The following is a 22,076-nucleotide window of genomic DNA, read 5'->3' on the forward strand; positions in this document are numbered from 1 at the left end:
TGGTCGGACGACGTCCTATTTTTTTTCAGTGTTTGTTAAGTTGTCGACTTCAAACCCTCGTATTAATGGGATGATAGAATAATAACATAGACGAAATACATTTGCGGTAATAAATTAGTTGCGATTTGTTGTAGCTTCTCCCTGAGACGTTGGCAATAATAAGTAATAATAGGTATTTCTATCTACTGCAACAAGCAGTGTTGACAAACGTAAACCGCTAGAAACAGCCGGAACAAACGTGACTCAGGAGTTACGTTGACAATAAATCATTTTCTAAACGGTCTTAAAACATTCCATGTGTTGGATTATTAAAGGGTTAACGAACCTGATCTGAGGCGTTCAACTCCATTGGGATGTTTCTCATACGTGTCGCTCTTCCAGTGACGCCGTCACTTGACTTTCATACGTTCATAGCGTTCACGTTATTGGCTGCGTTCGGCGTCGGCGTCCCGCCGCGGGCCGATGCTAACGATATCTGTCCACTCTGGATTCCTCAGTGTGACTCCTCCCTCCGCATTGTGGAAGTAATGACGCCATCCAACCGAGTGCCAGGAGCCACCTCAGGAATTCACGCCGCCGAGAAGCGACGCATTTCATCCGTCCAATTTAAGTTGCGTGAAACAGCATTGAAGCTAAAAGAAAGTCCAGCTCAAGAAGCATTAACTTCTGAAGGCGAGCAGGCTGAGCTGATCGTCAGTCAAGTGAAGCCGCATTGTTCCACAGCCAGCGACTACTAACGCTTTGGTTCAGCTTGACACGGGAGATGTTTAAAACCGCTAGTGCGTCGCCAGAGTCCTCGTTTCTGAAGGAGACGACGTTCAGAAGAAGCTGTGGATCTTTTTTATTCTTTTATTTAATTATTTTCTTCCCTAAAGCGTCGGCCCTGATGTGTGCAAATGCAAATCTCACTGCAGCGGGGGCCACGTGTCCCCCCCCCCCCCCCTGGGAGCGTTCCCACTTCTTGGGGAAATTACAGTTCCGTCATCTTTTACTGGTGGAAACACTTTGGTTCTCGGGGCTTTCATCAACACATTTAGTGTCCCACCAGGGAACAGAACACACCGGACCACTACTACAACGTATTAAATGATGCCTGTAGCTCTGGTCCTCATGTAGCTGTGGGGCTCTCTGATCGCCACCCACTTAATCTTCCCTCCTACACGGTCGACACTAAAAATGGAAGAAGAAAAAAAAAAAACCACAACCTGTGGTCCAGACTGTGAGGAGATGGACCAGAGCTGCAGGCGTGGGTGAACTCGCTGACACCGTGACACCAGTGCTTTATGAGTGTGTGTGGGCTTGCACACAAGCAAAAACAATCAATCCTGCGATATCGCTAAATTTGGGAAACTTCGGTTTGATGAAGGAGGCTCGCAGGCGTCAGAAGGAAAAACTGTGACGGCCCAGTGGGATTAAAGAAAACTGCAGTCAGTGGTGGGCGACATGGCCAGAAAACAGTGTTCTCACTTATCTGGATCAGGAGAAGGCTTTTTTTTTTTTTTTGAATACATACAAATATGGATTTTGTGTTTTGAGAATGTTTGGACTGAAAATGTGTTTCAAGTCAAGTTTCACGCCTCGTTCTTGTCCAGGCCTGTCTCATGAGTTTGATTTCCATTGCTCAATTTTCATTGAATTTTCATTTCTTATTTCTTTTGTCAGATTCAAGTTTTTTCTCTGACCATTGTGGGTTTTTCTTTCATTACCAGAGGGGTAGAAATCGTTTAGTCCACGTGTTCAGCTCTGATTATGACGGTATTTTCCTCGTTTCTTTGGCTTGGTTGGTCTGAAAAGTTGTCCGAATTCATGTCAGCGCAAACGTTTACGATGACATCATTGTGAAATTCTTCAATCTGTATTCTAATTCTTCACAGACACAACCTGACACTGACAGCCAGCATAGTTTTTATTTATATTTGTAATCATTGATATGTGAGTATGAAACATTACACAGAGGGCTCCTTTAATTGAAATAAACTGAAATGTGAGTTTGTGACGCATTTCACCGCACGTCAATAGTCATACTTGTAACTAATGATGGCCTGGACAAGTTGCAAAAAAACATCAACCCACATTTGAACACGCGTTGTGTCTCACACCAGCAGGATAAAGGTTTTTAGTGTGTTTGTACACAAGCGAGTGTCAGAGGCTTTACCTGTGACTTCCAGTTTAAGAATCGGTAACAGCTTTTTACACGAAGTGACGCCTGCTGCGTCACGGCCGTGCGTAGATTCTGGCGTTGAGGTGAAAAAAGCCTGATGTGTGAAGGTCGTAGCACAAACTGAATTATAAAGATGGATCGCTGCACTGCTGGTCGCTATCAGACTATCAGACTTTTCATTTGAGACGCGCGAGAGAAAGACTGTCCTACTTTATGTGATGACCCAGTTTTGTTGAACTGGAGCTGTTTTGTGCAGTCAGACCGCAGGTCTCTTACTTTGAAAGTCTCACACAGACATGCAGACACTGAGCGAGCCTCAACTTTCTGATCAAGTCCAGTTTGTGTGAAGAAGAGTCGGTGGCCTTATGGACTCTGCTTGTAGTTTGTCTTTCTGTGATGCTGTTGATAGCTTCACCGACGTTTTTTTGGCTGCATGTACCGTATTTCCCGCACTATAAGCGCACCTAAATACCTCAAATTTTCTCAAAAGCTGCCAGTGCGCCTTATAACCCGGCGCGCCTTATATATGGAAGAATTGCTCTACTCCAGACTGCTATTTGACAGCTGAACAACCAGAAGCTTTTATTTTGACAACCGGATGTTCAGAGCGGACGACACTCCACACAACACCTTCATCACTCATGGTTGCACACCAACATTCTAACAAACCAAAATAAACTAGATGAAATAATTACTCCCTAAACTGGGGAACAAAAACACATAAACACAATCAACACAACACCAAGCCCAACAACAACCCACAATAACCTCCAACAACACAAAACATGAATTCCCATCATGCCTTGCAGCAACCACCTCTGGAGTTTCTGTTTGTGGTGTTTTCAATGCAATTATTGGGGGTTATATTTGGTTTGTGGTGTCGGTAATAATTGTGTTTTTGTTGCTTAGTTCATGTAGTTTAGTTTATTACCAGTAGTTGTAAGTTGTCAACCAGCAGTGAAGAAGGTTTAGTGTGTAGTGTCCTCCTGGCATAGGCTGCAGGTAGGACTATCAAAATAAAGTGTGTGCAGCTCTCTGGGTGTGAGAATCAGTGGAAAAAGTAACCTAATGGCTTTGAGCTATAAAGGTTGTTGACCACTGGTCTATTCCATGTGCCTTATAATGTGGTGCGCCTTATAGTGTGGAAAATACGGTATTTAATTATTTATTTGTATGTATGTATTTGACCAAGTTCTACCGAGCGTGGCTCTCGTTGAGCCTTGAGTTTGGTCAAATCACAACAAAAGGCTGAGTTTTAACCCTCCAGATATTTGATCTCTCTTCACTTCCATGTCGCCCGTCAGCGGTTGGGAAATATTGAGCGAATCCAGAGCGGCAGCTTCCGTTGCCTTCGTCTTGGTCCGCAGCCTTCGACACCAAACGGTGAACTGAAGGAAGAGCGCTGAACCAGAGACCAGGTCGTGGATGCCAGAGCTCATGGGTGGACGTTTTCCCACGGAGGCGTCGTCTCCCTTCACGTGGAGGACTTCAGGGCTCTGCAGCTCACAGGCTGGTGTCGGATAGCGGGGCGTCCGCCCCCCCCCCCCCCCCCCCCCCCCCCCCCACGGCAGCAGAATAAGAAGCAGGTTGACGCACAGTCATGCTTGATCGGTTTCATATCATTGTTTATCAAACTGTAAAAATTGTGCAGGAGTGCACGACGCAGCACAAATGCACTCGCACATGTAAATTTCAATTCCTGGTCTCGAATACGATTGCGAGAGAGAAGCCAAATTTGAATAAAGTAGAAAAATGATGTCGCGCTTCTAGATTCAGGAGCATATTACATCAGTTGTATTTCTTTTATTCATCTGTCTGCTCTGCAGCTGATCCCGCTGACTCAGCGGGTTCAGCCCTGACTCCCAACACAGAGAGACAAGACTGTCGCACAACTGGGATTTTAGATTCACCAGTTGCTCTCAAATGCACATTTCTGGACTGTGGGAGAAAGAGAAAAAACAAAAAAAAAAAGCAGAAGAAACATGCCTGCCAGTAGAAGCAGGGATCTTTCAGGCGAACCACTTCACCAGTGAGCCGCCCCATTTGGGTTTCTGTCTTCAGGGCCGTGACACATTTTTCTCTGCTCAGCAGAAAACGTGAGTCATTCTGTCCATTCGGTCTGACTGACGGTTACATAACCCGCCGAACTTTGGCTTGCAGCTTAACATTTCCCAAACTGGACGGGAGAATCCAGCTTGACTGCCGTCAGTGGAGCCGGTGTGGTTCGGGAAGCAGTGAGATCGTCTCACAGCGGAATCGATTTGCTGATAGCATCGGGCTTCTTTTAGTCACTCGTCAATGGGTCTTTTAATGAGCCTAATGAGGATTCTAAATCCTGTTTGCTGTCTGCCACTGAGTCGAGACTAAAGTCCACCTGCAGCGTCTAAACGACGACATTGTCAGAATGACAAACGTGACGCCGGCGAGTTTACGACAAGCTTTCGAGCTTTGAGTCAGAAAAATGTGACATTCGGGCGAAAAAATCCGGTTTGTCATTCTAAACCTTCGAACAAGTTGATCCTGATGCAGCTTTTTCTCTGGAACAATGAAATAAAAAATGCTGGATTTTTCTGGTTTGGAAGTTTCAGAACTTTTTCATTTGTAATCAGAATCAAACGTCACGTGACGTCGTGCAAATCTCAGCTGGAAATGCAGACGTGGGACAATAAAGAGTTACTTCTTTTAAAATTCTGTCGTTCTTCAAATGAGCAAAGGAAGCCGACGCGCAATCTTGTCGTTGAAGCGTCTTGCGTTTTGTTTGCTGTCAAGACAAACTGTCTTCAGCGACGGTTCATCTCCACGAAGGGAAAACCAAGTCGATCTTAATTATGACATTTATCGATTGCAGGCACGTTCCCCATTTTGGAGCAGCTCGCAAAACAAAACTGATCGTGACTATAAACACTCTCTGGGTTACTCACGAGTCGTGGCGTACTTGTAATTTAGCGCCAGCCTCATTGGTTGACAACATTCTGCTCCATGTGTGTGGCTGAGAACCGGATCCTGGTCGGAACTCTGCAGTGGAATTATTTGTCCCTGTGGTTTCCTTCGGTGTGAAGACAAAACAACACATTATTGGAATTGACAGATGACACAACGCAGAGACGTTGCAATGAAATCAAGAAGCAGATTGAACCTGCGGTGACTCCAGCGTCAGACACGTTCTTGCACTAAGTGCAGTCCACTGCGAGAACTGCTGGATGGTCGTTCACATTTATTTGAAGGCGAGACTCTTTGAAATGAGGGTTTGTTGTTTTTTTGAACCTTTGTTTTTTTTTTCTCCCTCTCTGTTCTCTGGCTGAAGATGTGAACAGCGCCGGCGCCCTGACAGCCATTATAATATCGCCCCGCTGCAGTCCAGGCTGTAAGCTTTGGTTGCCGTCACTTTGAGAGCTTTAATAACTGTTATTTATTTTAGTTCCTGTTGAAACAGTTGACTGTGGCTTTGTTTCCAAGTGACAGGCTCCTGGGGGACAATAAGAACCGATTAACGGAGAAAAATGAGGGAGAAACTCGCTGTGATGCTGTTTCTTTTGTGGAAATATAGATTTTCACATTTTGGATATACAAATTGATGGCCTCACAGCTTTCAGTCATTATATTTTAATGCCTTTAAATCTTTCTGGGCTTCAGATCCTGTTGTGTGATACGTTATTAAAATGGCAGCAGGCAGTGGCATTTTCTCCATAGAAATTGTGTCTTTAAAGACGAAGCGGACCGGATGCCACAGCAACTATTTGTTTTTCACCGAATGGCTGATGTTTTATCACAGGAAAGCCTTTTCTGTGTAAAAAAAAAATATACACCAACATTACTGAGCTATTTATTTTCACAAAGCCGTGAAATTTGCATAGAAGGTCCATCGTCTAACGTGTCAGCCCAAACTGTTGAACAGAAAAGAGTAAAAAGACGACATCATAACGTGAAATACTTTGGTAATTTATTTTGAAAATGTATGAAGGTTTTTCTGTTTTAAGACGCCTCAGTTTCACATTTTCATCTCGCCAAGATAACCAGTGATCATCATACGCGTCTTTTTTTTATATTTATGAAGTATGAATTTATTAAAATTTTAAATTCAGACACACTTTGGAGTGTGGCATTGAGAACAAAGAAATCTGGTTAATAGTCAACAGTAAAAATTTTTTTTAAAATTGCAGCCATGTTTACAGGTACCTGGGTTTTTACAAAAACGGATATTGAAATTAATCGCTTCAATTTACACAGACCAGCATATCCACCTGGGTCAGAGCTGCTATGAGCAGCCGGACCTGTAGGGGGCAGTGTAACGAGAAGTACGACGCCACGATAGCCAATCAGAATCCTGAAAAAAAACACGAGGTTATGAATTGTGATGTAAATCTCCGCCTCGCCTCGTTAGATACAAACAGAGACACGGAGTTTTTTCTAAATCTCCACTGTGGCCCGAGTTTTCATAAAAACAGTGAAACCGTGAAGTTATTTTCCTTGGAACAGAGAAAAAGTTTGTTCACGTGGTAAACCCAAGGACTTTATCGAGCCTCTCGTCTAAACTTTCTCCAGTTTCCACACCTGCACTTGAAGGTGTTTCAGCAGACTTTATTTTCTGCACAGCAGCTGCTTCACATCCTCCGACACCTCCACAGGTGAAGCTCCTGTTCAAATCCTCACACGTGTTTTACAAATAGCAAACTTACAGTCTACGATATTAAATTATTTTTACCCAATCAACATTAATGAATTCATCAATTATGAGGTAGAACATGAGCAGATGGACAACTACAGAACTTGTGGGGAAATTGTTGATATTTTACTTTAAAAAAAAACAACAACAACAACAATTTGAAGACAATTTAGTGTTTGATGATTAAAAACTGCTCCAAACATTTTGATTTAAATGGTCTTTAACATTTCTACATTCTATTATTTTATATAGTTGTGTCGATGGACTATTGGAAAGTAACATGAGAACTAAATTAATGTTCATCTCATTAGTTATTGAGTTGAAAATTGTTCCTTGAAATTAATCGCTTCAATTTCTGAGTGAAGGTTTATTTTTTTGATTTATTTCTTTGTAAAGCTGTAATTTATTTTATTTCTTTGGATGGTTTTAGTTTATGTATATTTTTTCACTGTAGAGCTTTAATTTATTTATATTCTTTCTTTGTTCAATTTTTATTTATTTATATTTCTTTGTAAAGCTTTTGTTTATTTCTTCTCGCCTGATTATTACTTTATTATTAGTTTATCTTAACTCTTTCCTATTCATCTGAATTTCTGGAGGTCTCGTCAGTAAATGTTTTTCAAAGCCGAGTTATTAAACAGGGAAGGACATAATTAGTTTACCAGGTCAGACCCCCCCCTCATGATTTCATTTCCATAAGGCGTTCAACGCACAGCCGTGGCAAAATGGCTGAAGCAGTTTCACTTAGTGAGTTTGATTTACAGTGTGATTTTCGTGGGGCTGCAGACTTGCAGAAAAATTCACCTGCAACAATTAAACAGCAGAAAAGTGTGTCTGCAGCAGGAGGATCACAGCAGCACTGGGGTAATAGTTGGAGTCTCCGGGGGTACCAGGGGGGGGGGCTTAAATGAAGCGTCAGCGCCTGGCCTGATGGCGTTTACTCCCTCCGCCATCTACCTTCGACCACGCCGTCATCAGTCATGAAAAGCAGGGTTTATGTCCCTCGTGTTGATTTAAGTTATTTTTGAGTTGTTTTGAAAGACTATTTTAGAAACCGTCTCTAATGCTGACCGAAGGTCCCCGGTGCCTCAAACGTCTTTATTTAGAAGTACAATGGAGCCGTGAAAAGCACTTTTTTCCCCCCCCTGACAAGAGTCACATGGCCAACTGGGACTGCTATTCTTGTGCCACATTTTAGAAGTGTACCAACCACTCCAGGGCCGAGGACGTGAATTATGGAAGTGGTGTGTAATATGGGAACAAAGCTTTTAGTGGGGGGGGGGGGGGGGGGGTGCACGGGGACGGGCCGGTGGGAGGTTTGAACCCCCCCCCCGAGCCCGAGCTCTCCGTCCACACTGGGCCCCTCGCCGCCACGGGGAAGGAAGTAGACGGAGAGTGAAGCGGGTCGAAGAAGGTCATCAGAAAAGATAAAGACGACGGCGGACGCCGGTAAACTTCGGAGTGTCCTTCAAGTCCCAGATCGCCGCCTGGGGGGGGGGCCGAGGCGCCGCTGGAAAGTGACGGCAAGGTGAGCGAGAGGAGGAAAGGCCGCGGGAGGAGGAAAGACGGTCCCGGGGGAGGCGGCGTGCTCGGCTGTGGCGAGGACAGCAGCGAGCTCAGGGAATGACCACGGGGCTCTGCGGTGGTTAGGAAGCATGAAACTTCAGAATCACCTGCCGGCTGCTGTCAGCCGAGACGCACTGCTTCACATCAAGTGTTCTCAAGTGTCGTTTTCTGCCAAATAACTTTCTGTCCCTCTTCCCTGTCCTCTGCTGAGGGAGCAGGACACACACACACACACACACACACACACACACACACACACACACACACACACACACACACACACACACACACACACACACACACACACACACACACACACACCGCTTACCTTTACTGCAATCTTTACTACGGCGTGTCTGACAAAGTTTCTGTCCCTGAGCTTAAACACATGGACATAAAAGCTGTTGTGGCCTTTGGACTCCACGATGGATTTGAGGCAGTGAAACACAGAGTTGCACCAGAATCCTAACTCTTGGCCTCTTGACTCGCCAATTTAAGTTGCTTTGGGGACTTGGGCGAAAAACCTTAGACGTTGAAGTCTCGAGCCCTGATCGGTCTGTACCAGGGGAGGGAGTCCAAGCAGCGCCGTCATCACAACCAGAGCAGTCAGTCACTCAGTCAGTCAGTCAGTCAGTCAGCCAGTCAGTCAGTCAGTCACTCAGTCAGCCAGTCAGTCAATCAGTCACTCAGTCAGTCAGTCACTCAGTCAGTCACTCAGTCACTCAGTCACTCAGTCAGTCAGTCAGTCAGTCAGTCAGTCTGTCAGTCAGTCACTTACTCAGTCAGTCACTCAGTCAGTCAGTCACTCAGTCAGTCACTTACTCAGTCAGTCACTCAGTCAGTCACTCAGTCAGTCAGTCACTTACTCAGTCAGTCACTCAGTCAGTCACTCAGTCAGTCAGTCACTTACTCAGTCACTCAGTCACTCAGTCAGTCACTCAGTCAGTCACTCAGTCAGTCAGTCACTCAGTCAGTCAGTCAGTCAGTCCGTCAGTCAGTCAGTCCGTCAGTCCGTCAGTCCGTCAGTCAGTCAGTCAGTCACTCAGTCAGTCAGTCAGTCAGTCACTCAGTCAGTCACTCAGTCAGTCAGTCTGCACACCGGAAAAACCTCCGGAAAACACGTAGACACAGACGCCATAATGAACGCAGTCGACACTTTTGCTTGTGTAACAATTTTTTTTTAAAAACATAGTTTTTTTTCCTTATTCATTTCAGAGAATTTACACGTTTTTTTGTCTCCAGACAAATTTTGATTTGGTGGCAAATTGTGAAAACGTCTCTGTTGCTCCTCCAGGTTGCAGCTCAGAGCCTCCAGTCGCTCCACAGTTCAGAGAATCTCGTCCACAGTGCGGAGTACAAGCTGCTCATCAGGCACAAACACAGCGAGGGAAAAGGAAGTGGAATGTGAGGAAAGACAAAGTGAGTCTGTCTTCCTGCTGCCATGGCGACTGGCAGTCACCTGGGCAGGTGAAGAGATGGAGAAATTACAGGAGTTTTAAAGCAGACTAAATAAAACTGGAGGGAGGAGCTTGTTTTGAGAGGAAACGTGTCAAAGCTTCCACCTGATATTTAGCTGCAATTTCAAAATCTTGTGAACATTCACACAGTTTTCAGCAGCAGACATTTGCCGTCATTACATTTGCTCTTCTTTACAATTTACACTTTACACACAAGATGCATTATTCTATGTAAAACACAACATTTGAATGTATTTGTGACGTTGAAATATGTTCACCAGATGTTTTTAATCTGTGGATGACGGCCTGTCTGCAAAGTGCAAAGGGCGTAGCTGTGATACTGTGACTGGCTGGGCAGCTCTGCTCTGGCACATGGCACCACGAGAGGAAGTACTTCCTCCTCTTACCATACATGGGCGTGTGTGGGTGGAGCCAGTCCAGCTCACACAGACACAGCAGATTCTGAATGCAGCTCCTAGGATCCTGGTCGGTATTGATAAAGAGATGAAGGTGTTTCAGGATTCTTTCTCCACATATGACAGTCGCTGCTGTTTAAAAAAGACAAATGGATCGTCACCTCCTCTCTGATTGAACAAAACCATTTCTCCTTACTTGTAGGGTCAATAAATGAACCGAACCACTTGTGTGAAGCTTGTCCTCTCTTGTCTGCGTTCGACTGAAGCGACACCCAAACAAGCATGAAAACAGAGGCCAGTCCAGTATAAAAGTAATTACATGAGCTCTGTTTTCATAAGTGTACAGACTGTTATGAAATGAAATATAACGTCACATCACACGCTCGATGCCAAAACCTGTGGCGGCACGCTTTGTTTATCCCCCCTTCTTCCTGGAGCTGCTCCAGCGATGTGTGCAGAGCTGCACGCCGTGTGCAGAACACGCAGGGCCTTTTTTGCACCTGCTTCATCAGCTGTGATGCATTCTGCCCCCGAACACGTGGCGGATTTATCGCACACGCCACCCAGACGTCACACGTTCGGCGTTGCTTTAGCACGTGTGTGGGCACGGCGTGCCTCCGTCTCACTGCAGATGCACGGCTATGAAGAGGATCATCAGTTCTACGATGGAACCGGTGGATTCACTGGCTATTGGAAAGAGCAGGAATAAAAGTGCAAATATCTGACGGGTCAGATTCATATATCTGAGATGTGACCGCACAGTTTTAATGCACATTATAACCTTCGTCATACATATTTCATTGCGGGGCAGCAGTAAGTCATCCATCAGGGCCGATGACAAGAAGAGCCAATCAGGAAAGGGAAAAAAAAAGGACAAACATAAGCAAAATGATTAAATATCTTAACGCTGTTAAGCATTAACACACAGACTCTTTGTCTGTAAATACTTTTTGTGTTGATATTTAAAAGTGCCTAATGTGCGTTCTAACTTTGTGTGGCTGTAAAAGTTGTAATTCCCAAGCAGCTCATTAACAGTTTTGCTGCTGCTGGGAGGAGAAACTAATCACACACACATTTACTCAGAGTTCAGGGTGAGGTGGTCCTCATCTGTGGTCCAATTATCAGAGCAGACAGAACTCATCAAAACAGTCGGCCGAAGAGAAATTAGATCCACTCAAAATTCACGGCCACATCAAGGCAGATTCGGACGAAACTATTGTGTAAAACTAGGATTGTAACTGGTGCAACAGTTGCAGTTCGGCGAAGAATCAAATCTAATTTCCTGCCGGCAGCCGGTCGTCTGTGCTTTGGTCTGTGAACCTCGAAACGCCATTGACAACAGTGTGTTTGCATATTTCAGGAAGTCTCAGCACTCAGCTAAAGACTAGAACTAGAATGTGTTATGTAATGTCTTACACTCTCACTTATGTGTAGTATCGCCTGTTGTTTCACCCCAGGGTGCCCAAACTTTACCCAAAAAGCACACGCACACACATAAACACAATGTAATTAGCCCGTGGCCACTGCACTGCCTCGTCTTCAGACCAGATGTCAATGAGAGTCTTCCTCACGACTCCACAACTGCCTTCCAGATATCTTCCAACTTTTTTCTCTGCCTCTGCTTCTTCCAATTCACGCTGCTAGCTTCGTTTGTGTACTACCCGGAATGCACTGCTTGGTGTGACTGAAGCTGAGTTCTCTCGCCGGTCGCGGGTTTCCCCCCCCGATGAGGAGATATTAACACGACGTGTGTGACCAACACTGGTCTCAATATCCCAAAAAACGTTAAAGTCCGACTCCGCGAAGCTCAGACTGGCAGCTGAACAAATGTCCTTCTTGAAAACTGCTTTTTGTCTTTGTACCATTTCCAAAAACGTCACTTCTCTCCTATTGTACAAGCTGTAATCAGTGCACGGTGATCTCCCCGCGAAAGCGGCGCCGAGCGCGGCTCCGCAGCACAGCTCCTTAAGCTAATGGCTAATGTCGCCGCGCTGCTCCGCCGAGTGCTTTTAGATGCTCATTTGTGCCGGCTGCCACCCGGCACTTTAATGGCTCTCTTATTAGTCATCCAGTCATGCTGTACTGACGCTGATGCTGTGCTGGAATTGCTTCCCACACCACAAACCAACGATCGGGGTGTTGATGATGATGACCATTGGTTTTATATTTATTCCTCCAGTATAGCATGGCGAAATGAGGATTCCGTTACGTTCATTCGTCGGCGTCATTCAGTCTGACACTTATTCTCATACCTGGAATGTCGTCTGGTCATCGTGGTGCATCTTTGTTAAACTTCCATGTTCTGCCTGTGAAACGAACAGATGTCGAAAAATCAACTCGAATGTGATGAATGATTGTTTGTGGCTGTGTGTTATACGCTACACTCCAAAAAATATTTTGTTAAGTTAATGTAATTACATCATGTCGCACATTTCCATCTATTTACATTAAGTAGATTGAGCCTCTTTTGATTATGTTTTCCGAACACATGTATTACAATGAACAATTTAATCAAGAGAAACTCAAGACGCTCAAAATAATCAAACATATTTCTCACGGTATTTTTTTTTTTTTTTTTTCCCAGAGCAAAAGATATTTTTATAACATGTTATGTTTCCAACAATCTGGACTTGATCATCCAACCTTCTCACTCCGAGGCGAGAGTGCGAAGCTTCACACAACACTTGTTTTGCTTTTAGAGTAGATTAGATTTGATAATTTAAAATAAGAAGAAGCACAAACCACTTTTAAATCATATTTTAATGAAGAAAAGTTTTCATTAGACTTCCGTTAGAGTTTGTCCGACTCAGACGAGCAGTCTTCTGCGCTCGTCATGCTAATGAGTGAACGATGTTGCGCGGCGTTCAGCAGACTGAGCCTGGGGAGTTTTGTCGGGGACAGACGAGGCGTCCTGCTCCTGCCGGTTTAATCTGGTTAATATTCTGTTTCTAATGTGACTGTGCCTCCGTTCACATCGACACTCATGGCAGAGGTACGTTGTTTATGTGTTTGTATTCACCTTCAGCTCTTCCTGGCAAAGCTGCTGGACTGAATTTGGAATCAAGGAGGTTTTCTGAGGTGCTTTTGGAGTAAACAAATATATTTGTATAAAACTGCTGTCTACACAATGAAGCTAGTTCCCAAACAGAGTAGCATTGTGTCTGTGTGACGCTGAAAGACCTACTGCGTTCCTCTGGGCTTTAATCGTCAAACCTTTGTTTGGATTAAGTTGTTTACAAATCTGGTGAAATTATGACACTGACGATACAGCGGGCAAAAATCTTCCCCTCGTCTCGACGGTTCTGCCTCGTCCTGCCTCACGCTGGGAAATCCAGATTTATCCACAGTTCATTTAACCATTCAATATGTGACTAATATATTTGTGTGGTATATAAACAGTGCATGTGCATAACTCGAGGAGCACAGCCAAAACTGGAGGGATTTTCAGTCTTGTATGTATTATGTATGCAATGAATAAATCATCACTATTATGGAAAAGTGACTTTGTTTTTTTTTCCCCTGCTGGGCCCGCGGAGAATACACAAGAGGCCGGCGTGAAGACGAGCCCATGTTCTGTCGGACGCTTGAAAACAAGCATGTAATGTGCTTTGTACACGACTCTGACGACGGTAATTAGGTTAGCATTTGACAGTAAACTTCTTACCAGGGTACCACCGGAGCCACTAAACCGAGCATCTTTCCTTGTCACCAGTCTGCTTAATATAGTTACCCATGATGAAAATGTTCAATTACCTGCGCCAGCGGCTCCCCTGGTTAGAAGCAACAAGCTGATTATCCCGAGCCCGCAACCTTTCCAGTGAATCCCCAGCCGGCTGCAGCTGAGGATTTGGAAAACATAATGATATTATGCTAATGTCGAGATATTTGCTGGATTGACATTTCGGCTGATTGGGATTAGCGCGGCTATCCATTTTCCCACCCACGCAGCGGTAGCTTAAGGTCTCTCTGTCACCAGAACATGCTTTTAACATTGCTGGTGTCGGGCTGGTAATTTGCAGCGCTGCTCAAGTGGGCTTGTTTCGAAGCAATTAGTTTATTTTCTTTGTGTAATGAGTGCGTGCCCTGAGCCGTCTGCCTTCAGGAGACATTTAGAGGAAAAAAGAAACCAAATCTGAAATTCAGGGACAGACTGCTAACCGTGGTTTTTCCACTTGTTTTAGTTTTAATTAAGATCTTTAACACAGATAACCACAAAAATGTTCCCGTGGGTTAAGTTTACACGTCATTGTTTATATCTCTGCAACTGGGTTTTTCTGAAAATCTATTATTAACGATGAATAATGTGATTGTGATGTTTCCTCTGATAGTCTACTCAGCTGCAGCAGGTTTGTTACAGATGAAATTTGTGCGAGAAGGTTTTGTTGTCGTCTGTGTGTGTCTTTCTTTAGTGGTCCGTATGTATTTTACCATCTTTTCCGAAAATTCTATTAAACTGAATTGCATTGAAATCTTCAGGAATGATTTGTCCTCTTTCAAGGGAAAATTGATTAGACCGTTTCTGAACAAATCCCAAAAAACAGAGAAGAAATGTCCCACACAAAGAGGAAGGGAGAGATGTCAGAGCACGTTTCTCTCAGAACCTATGCCACAGTAGATTATTGGATTTATCAGCCCACATGGGCCACATCACTTCCCCAAGGACCCCGGGCTGCTCATGACCCCGTTACTGGGTCACTGCTTGTTGTTTTTTTTGACCACTGTGACCAGGAACCACTCACAAGAGCTGGAGTCTAAAACCTTTCTAAAAGACAAACTCTGCCTGAACCAGTCAGCGTAACTCCCTTCGCCGACCACTGGTCTTAATGTTGTGGCTGCAAGTGGTTGCTGGAAGAGTCGCCACAGTCCAGCGAGCGTTCAGCGAAGCACCCGAGGCCTCCAGCTCAGCTCTGCGTCTGCAGTGAAAGGTCTCAGCAAGTCGTTTCCTTCTGCACGCTGTGGGTGTCTTCTCCATCCCTATTCTGTAAAACTGCGTGAGCTCACTCCGACCGCTCTGGAAATAGCCACAAATGTTCAGTTTAACTGAGGTCCGGACCTCCGCTGAGTCCCTCCAGAGCAGAGTGTCTTTCTCTCAGCCAACTCTGTGTAAGCTTCAGCGTGTCGCTGCTGTAACTCACCGCCTTGCCGGAGAACGAACCCTCATACTGCAATATAGTTGAAGAGGGAAGCGAGTTAACCTTCTTATCGCTCTGTACTTACCCTGTTTCATCCTCTATACGTGGACAGCTGCTGCATGTAACGGCAGGAACAGTGTGTTTGCGTCAGTACTGCAGAACTGGCATCTCATTTTGGTCCCTGCAACCATCACTGTTTTCCACCGGCTCCCAAAGCTTTCCTGTCTTGCTTGCAGAAAGCAGCCCGACGCCTCAGTTACTTAACCGCTAATGATTATTTAGTTATATTAAACATGAGGGCTGACAATACAATGCACTTCACATGGACAATAATGCTGAAGGTTTCACCTGGACCACTGCCTGGTCAGCTTGTCTTGTTTCGATACGGTTCATTGATCAGCACTCCAACATTTCTAATGGCTGCATCTCTTTGCGTTTTTGTCTCCTTCTCCACAGGAACCCATAAATTTGTGACCGAGGGTGAGAACCTGGAGCTGACAGCCGTCACCAAAGAGCAGTCGGGAGCGTACGACTGCATCGCGTCCAACGACATCTCCAACCCCGACGTGAGGACCGTGCAAGTCACCGTCAACTGTGAGGCTCCAGCCGTCTCTTCCAGGGTCAAACTATGTGAGATCAAACCAGCCGCCGTTAGAGGCTTCTTCCCCTTCTGGGATCTATTGATCCGGTCCCAATCCAAGTGGGACATTGTCTTCGTCTCAAATAGCTGAAAATCTGTTAGGCTCTTAGTGGAATGACGTGATTGGTTTTTCATTTCTACTGTCAGTTTTACCATCATTTTGTAATTTTAGAAATCCCTCTAACACTTCACATATTTACATCTTTCACATTAAATATTATATCTGTGCAACAAAACCATAAAAACCTCCTTTCAATCATTGCGTTGTGACTGCTGACAGCTGAAGTAACAATGAATAATTCAAATAAGATCAAATAAAGTCAGCTCCTAATGAGCCGGGGTGGGTGGGATCTACATTAAACATCTATGTGTGTAGGTATACTCTAAATCTGTCACATGTATTGTTCTTTAGCGCTTGATTTATTATTTAATCTCATTTAATTTCAGCTCTGATATCATTTCGTGAAATAAGTATTTATTCACGGTTCAACGTATCAGCAGTAAAAAAGGAATCTAGAAATTATTAAATACTTTGTCATTTCATCTTGTCATTGGCGTGTGTGTGTGTGTGTGTGTGTGTGTGTGTGTGTGTGTGGGTGTGTGTGTGAATATCTTCAGAAATATTCATGTAAGGCACCCTAGCACCGGGGGTTGTGGGATATTGAAAACGAGAATGGTTGAAGCATAAATTTGACTCAATTCTGTGTTAAATCAATATATCTGCTAATGTAAAACAGTACATGACAGAGTCTGTTGATGTTCTCCACATATTTCATCAAGTAATCCTTGACTCCAGGAACCACATCTCTTCACCAACACCTCCATGTCTTCTTCAGATCTCTATTCTGCATCAATCCTGATTCTGTACGTTTTCAGGTTGTTCGCTGTTAGAACACGGTGCGAATAAGACTGAAACATCTTCCCCCATGACAAACCGTCTTTGAATTAACGCGAGTGATCAAAATGTCAAATTTGATCAAGGCCCAAGTAATGAACATCCAAAGACCCACATATTGAACCAGAAGTTGCCTGTGATTCAGTGGAGAAAAGCCATTTATTCATTTTCACTGCTAATCATCTCTCGTTCTCGTTATGAATTGAAAAGTTGCTCCAGACCGAAGGCAGTAGTTTGTGCAGGTCGCGGTCACGGTACAAACCACATGCTTGTTGGTTTTTGCCTTTCAGACCCTCCCTTCATCTCCAAGGCGAGGAGTACGGGGACGCCGGTGGGACAGAAAGGAGTCCTGCAGTGCGAGGCCTCGGCCGTCCCCAGGGCAGATTTCGAGTGGTACAAGGAAGACCGCAGGTCTGTGATTCCCGCAGTTTGAGGGGGAAAAAAACCACAAACACATAGAAACACTGTCGGCGAATAAAAGTCCTGGATTCAAACGGAGCCAGCGGCTCGTCTATGGGGTTCTATTTGTGCCAAAATTCTGAGCGAGCGATGGGAAAATTTGAGCGCAAAATAATTAATTGTGCAAGCGCACTAATCGCATTTTGAGGAAATATTTAAATTGCGCAAAGACAAACTTGAGATTGCACGCTCAAAAATAATTTCTGCGCTCAGATTCTTCCTCTGCGCGCTCAACCTCTCTCTCTCTCTCTCTCTCTCTCTCTCTCTCTCTCGCTCAAATCTCTCCACCTCCGCTCAAGTCCTGCTGTGCGCTCGCTCAAAATGTCCAAAGCCCAAATGTGACACACGGTTGTCCACCAATCACAGAAATTGGGGGCGGGCGTTGAATTCTGATTGGTTACTTCGGATTCTGGAAGTGCCTCATAACCAACGAAGAAGAAAAGGAAGAAGAAGAGGGAAAAACAAACTGCGAGGGAAAACATGTTGTAATCCAGGATCATTGTCTTTAGTTTTCCTTATTTCTGTTTTCCCTCGCAGTTTGTTTTTCCTTCTTCTTCTTCTTCTTCTTCGTTGGTTATGAGGCACTTCCAGAAACCGAAGCAACCAATCAGAGTTCAACACCCGCCCCAAATTTCTGTGATTGGTGGACAACCGTGTGTCTGTCACATTTGGGCTTTGGACATTTTGAGCGAGCGCACAGCAGGACTTGAGCGGAGGTGGAGAGATTTGAGTGAGCGAGAGAGAGAGGTTGAGCGAGCGAGAGAGAGAGAGAGAGAGAGAGAGGTTGAGCGCAGAGGAAGAATCTGAGCGCAGAAATTATTTTTGAGCGCAATCTCAAGTTTGTCTTTGCGCAATTTAAATATTTCCTCAAAATGCTATTAGTGCGCTTGCACAATTAATTTTTTTGCGCTCAAATTTTCCCATCGCTCGCTCAGAATTTTGGCACAAATAGAACCCCGTACTCGTCTGGCTCCACGGTCACCGTCGCTTTTCTTCCTCGTCTGGCAGCTCTCAGGCTCTTTACCGCCACCTGGAGGGAAGTGAGGACTTAGACGCCGCGACGCCTGTACTGTAAATCAGCGGTCCACAACCCCGGGCGTTTGGTAGCGGGCCGCACAGAAAGAATAAATAACTTACATTACTTACGTTTTATATATCATCTGAGTCTGAACGACCTTTTATTTTGAAAAATGACTGAATTCTCTCCGTTACATCCGTCTGTGACTCACGCTTGTGTCGGTCACATGTTACATTAGCGCTGATATTAAACCAGTGCTTCTCAAATGGTGGGGCGAGCCCCCCTGGGGGGGCGTGGTGGGGTGTCAGGGGGGGCGTGGTGGGGTGTCAGGGGGGGGCGTGAGGCAGGCGCGACTTTCAGTATTAGTGCCTATATTCATGCTTGAATGATAAAAAAAAGGGCCTCCAGCTCATTTTATTAATTTATTTTGATAATCAGGCGATTGTATGCAGAATGCTGGTGCAAGCAACTCATGCAGTGGTTTATACAGATAAATAAATAAATATTATCAGGTTCTCAATGGTAGTACAATTCGGGGGGGGGGGCCTGAAAAATGTTTTGTCCTCTAGGGGGGGCATGACAGAAAATAATTGAGAACCACTGTATTAAACCCACAAGCAGCAAAATGAGTAAAAAAAAACGTCTTTGTAAAGTTTTTTGGCAAAGAGGAAAAGGTCCAGTGAGGAAACAGAAGAAAAACACACAAGTAAGTAGAAAGACATGCAAGTACAAAGTGGATTCACCTTTATTATTATTATTATTATTATATTTACAAAATACCACCGTTTTTGTGTTGGTCGTAACATTTTAGCTTGTTGTATTTATCACCTTAAGGCCGGTCCGGTGAAAATATTGTCTGACATTAAACTGGTCTGTGGTGCAGGAAAGGTTGCGGACCGCTGCTGTAAACAACACCATCCCGCTACACCGCTAATCCACGGTGAATACTTCAGACACAAGTCACTTTTCCAGACAGAATTCCATTCACTTTCTTTGACGTATTGGACCTTCCATTTTTGAAATGTTTCACTCTCTTGCCGCCGGGGCCAAATATCTATTTTTAATCACATTCCAGAGGAAATAAATAAATAAAGTCAGATCATTTACAAGGCAGTCATGGTCACCAAGGCAACTATTATTATTTTTCCAGTGTAATTAGTTTATGTCAGTGGAGTGTGAGGATGAGATATTTTAGAGGATAATGTGGTTTTTTTAGTTGTTGTTGTTGTTGTTTTTTTGGTTTGTTTTTTTCCCTTCTTGATGGCTGGAGCCTGGAAAGTGTTTATGAGCAGCCTCAGAGACAGGAAGCGAGGCTGCGCTGCTAAATGGTCCCTGACGGTGACAGCAGCCTTTCTGTCACTACCCAAAAGATAAAACAGATACCCCCCCCCCTCCCCCTCCCCCTTTCTTGGGTAAGATGGAGGATGGTGATAAAATAAATGACTACCATCTACAAACAAGGAGGAAAACTGTGACGAAGGTAGCAGAGGAGCAGAAGTGGCGAAGAATGCAAAAGAAGGGGAAGTAGCACGCCGTCACGGAAGACGCACGAGGCAGCCGGTGACTCGAGAGTTGAGGAATGTTTTGCTTCCCCTCGGCCCACAGGTGTAAAATGTTTTCCTAATTTCACGCGTTTTGAAGTCCGCGTGACGAACGCTCTCGGCGGAGCGTGCCTTCTCTTCTCCGGGCGTTTTCTCAGACGCTTCCGTCTTCCTTGCAGGCTCCTCAACGGGCTAAACGGAGTGAAGATCGAGAATCAAGGTAAACAGTCGATGCTCATCTTTTTCAACGTCTCCGAAGAGGACTACGGGAACTACACCTGCGTTGCGGTGAACACCATGGGAATCACCAACGCCAGTATAATCCTTTACGGTAAGAACAGACTGCAGATGTCTTCAGAGTTTGAGGGAAATGGGAACGTTCCCATTAGGGAGCCACTTAGATGTTGTTGCCTCGCTTGAGTCGTCTCTTTAATCTCTCGCTGGTGTCAATAAACACTTTTGTAGCATTTTTTTACTGCCATAGAGACGAAACTGCCATTTTGAATTCGACACACAACAAGAAAGCTGCTTTGCTCTTGGCTGCAAACGAGTGCAACAGATTTTAATGACAAACTCCTGTAATTCACAAAACTCTGGGAAGGTCAGCGTCGATCCTAATGTGGTTATGCGGTAAAGTTTCCACCTTCCTTATTAGAACCGAGGATGAAACTCCAACGTGAGAGTGAAATGAACAGGCAGTGTAGCAACGGGCTGGTTGGTCGGTCTTTATGTGGTTTGCTGAAAAAACCTTGAATTAAATTAAACTATGAAATAACTGAAGAAGAAAAAAACAGCTGTTAACAGTTTGATCTCCCTTGAAGGTTCATATTTTGCAAAATTCACTTCCTGAAGGTTTTCCAGCAGTAGAAATGGTCTCCATACCTGGAACGACGCCCCAGAAGTGAGGAAAGTGTGTCCTCTCAGAAATCAAACCCTCTATAGTGTCATCGGGGGTTTAGCCAATCACAATCAAGGTAGGCTCCTCCCCCTTTGACTCCTCCCACAATCAGGCAGCTCTGCTCTGGCACATGGCGCCACGAGAGGAAGTACTTCCTCCTCTTCCCATAGATGGGCGTGTGTGTGTGGGCGGAGCCAGTCCAGCGCACACAGACACAGCAGATTCTGAATGCAGCTCCTCGGGTCCAATATTGTAATGGAGGAGAATCAACTTTGAGTACCAGGTTTCTGGACCGACCAGACCAGGAGGAGGAGGTGAAGAAGGAGGAGAGGAGTACTTTACCGAATCTTCAAATAATACTCACCAAGTCGTCTCACGGAGCTTTAAACGAGTACGACCTGACGACATTAAAACTTTGAAGTGTTGCTTTGATGTAGTTTTTTCCCACCATGCACTGCAGTACCAGAAGCAGCCGCTCCCCCTTCGCGTCACTTCCTGTCTGTGTCTGTAACCCGTCGTTAAGCCTGCTTGCGCCCCCTGCAGGTCCCGGTGCGATGCACGACGTGAACGGCGCCGCCGTGCTGCCCCACTGCTCCACATGCCTTCTGGTGACCGTCACCTCACTCTACCTGGTCAAGTTCTGAAGGGAGCAGCTCCTCCTCTCCTCCTCCCCTCCTCTCCTCCTCTCCTCCTCTCCTCCTCTCCTCCCGGCGAGAACAGACATTCAGTGTGACGAGAACGGAAGTCAAGATCGCCAGTGGTTCAAGCTTAGTTTCTTCTTCTTCTTCTTCTTCTTCTTCTCCTTCTTCTCCTTCTTCTTCTTCTTCTCCTTCTTCTTCTTCTTCTCCTCCTCCTCCTCCTTCTTCTTCTGCTTCTCCTTCTCCTCCTCCTCCTCCTCCTCCTCCTTCTTCTTCTACGTCTTCTTCTTCTTCTTCTTCTCCTTCTCTTCCCCCTCCTCCTCCTCCTCCTCCTCCTCCTCCTCCTCCTTCTTCTTCTTCTCCTCCTCCTTCTCCTCCTCCTCCTCCTCCTCCTCCTCCTCCTCCTTCTTCTTCTTCTTCTACGTCTTCTTCTCCTTCTCTTCCCCCTCCTCCTCCTCCTCCTCCTCCTCCTTCTTCTTCTTCTCCTCCTCCTCCTTCTTCTCCTCCTCCTCCTCCTCCTCCTCCTCCTCCTCCTCCTCCTCCTCCTCCTCCTCCTCCTCCTTCTTCTTCTTCTTCTCCTCCTCCTTCTTCT

At 45.1% G+C, this 22,076-nt stretch overlaps 1 protein-coding gene across 1 annotated transcript in view; it reads left to right on the top strand.

Annotated features, from left to right (window-relative positions):
- The window catches only part of opcml (opioid binding protein/cell adhesion molecule-like), a gene marked incomplete at its 5' end in the record, with an annotated part of 146,196 nt that extends 124,678 nt beyond the window's left edge, over positions 1 to 21,518 (top strand). Inside the window, 4 exons of the mRNA XM_080509072.1 lie at positions 15,852 to 15,989; positions 17,221 to 17,341; positions 20,128 to 20,279; positions 21,390 to 21,518. Coding sequence (XP_080365198.1) covers positions 15,852 to 15,989; positions 17,221 to 17,341; positions 20,128 to 20,279; positions 21,390 to 21,490 — 512 coding nt within the window. The 3' untranslated portion in view covers positions 21,491 to 21,518. The remainder of the gene's footprint in view (positions 1 to 15,851; positions 15,990 to 17,220; positions 17,342 to 20,127; positions 20,280 to 21,389) is intronic.
- Positions 21,519 to 22,076: the final 558 nt, after the last annotated feature.

Source organism: Blennius ocellaris (genome assembly GCF_963422515.1).
Source record: "Blennius ocellaris genome assembly, chromosome: 14".
NCBI classification, from domain to species: domain Eukaryota; kingdom Metazoa; phylum Chordata; class Actinopteri; order Blenniiformes; family Blenniidae; genus Blennius; species Blennius ocellaris.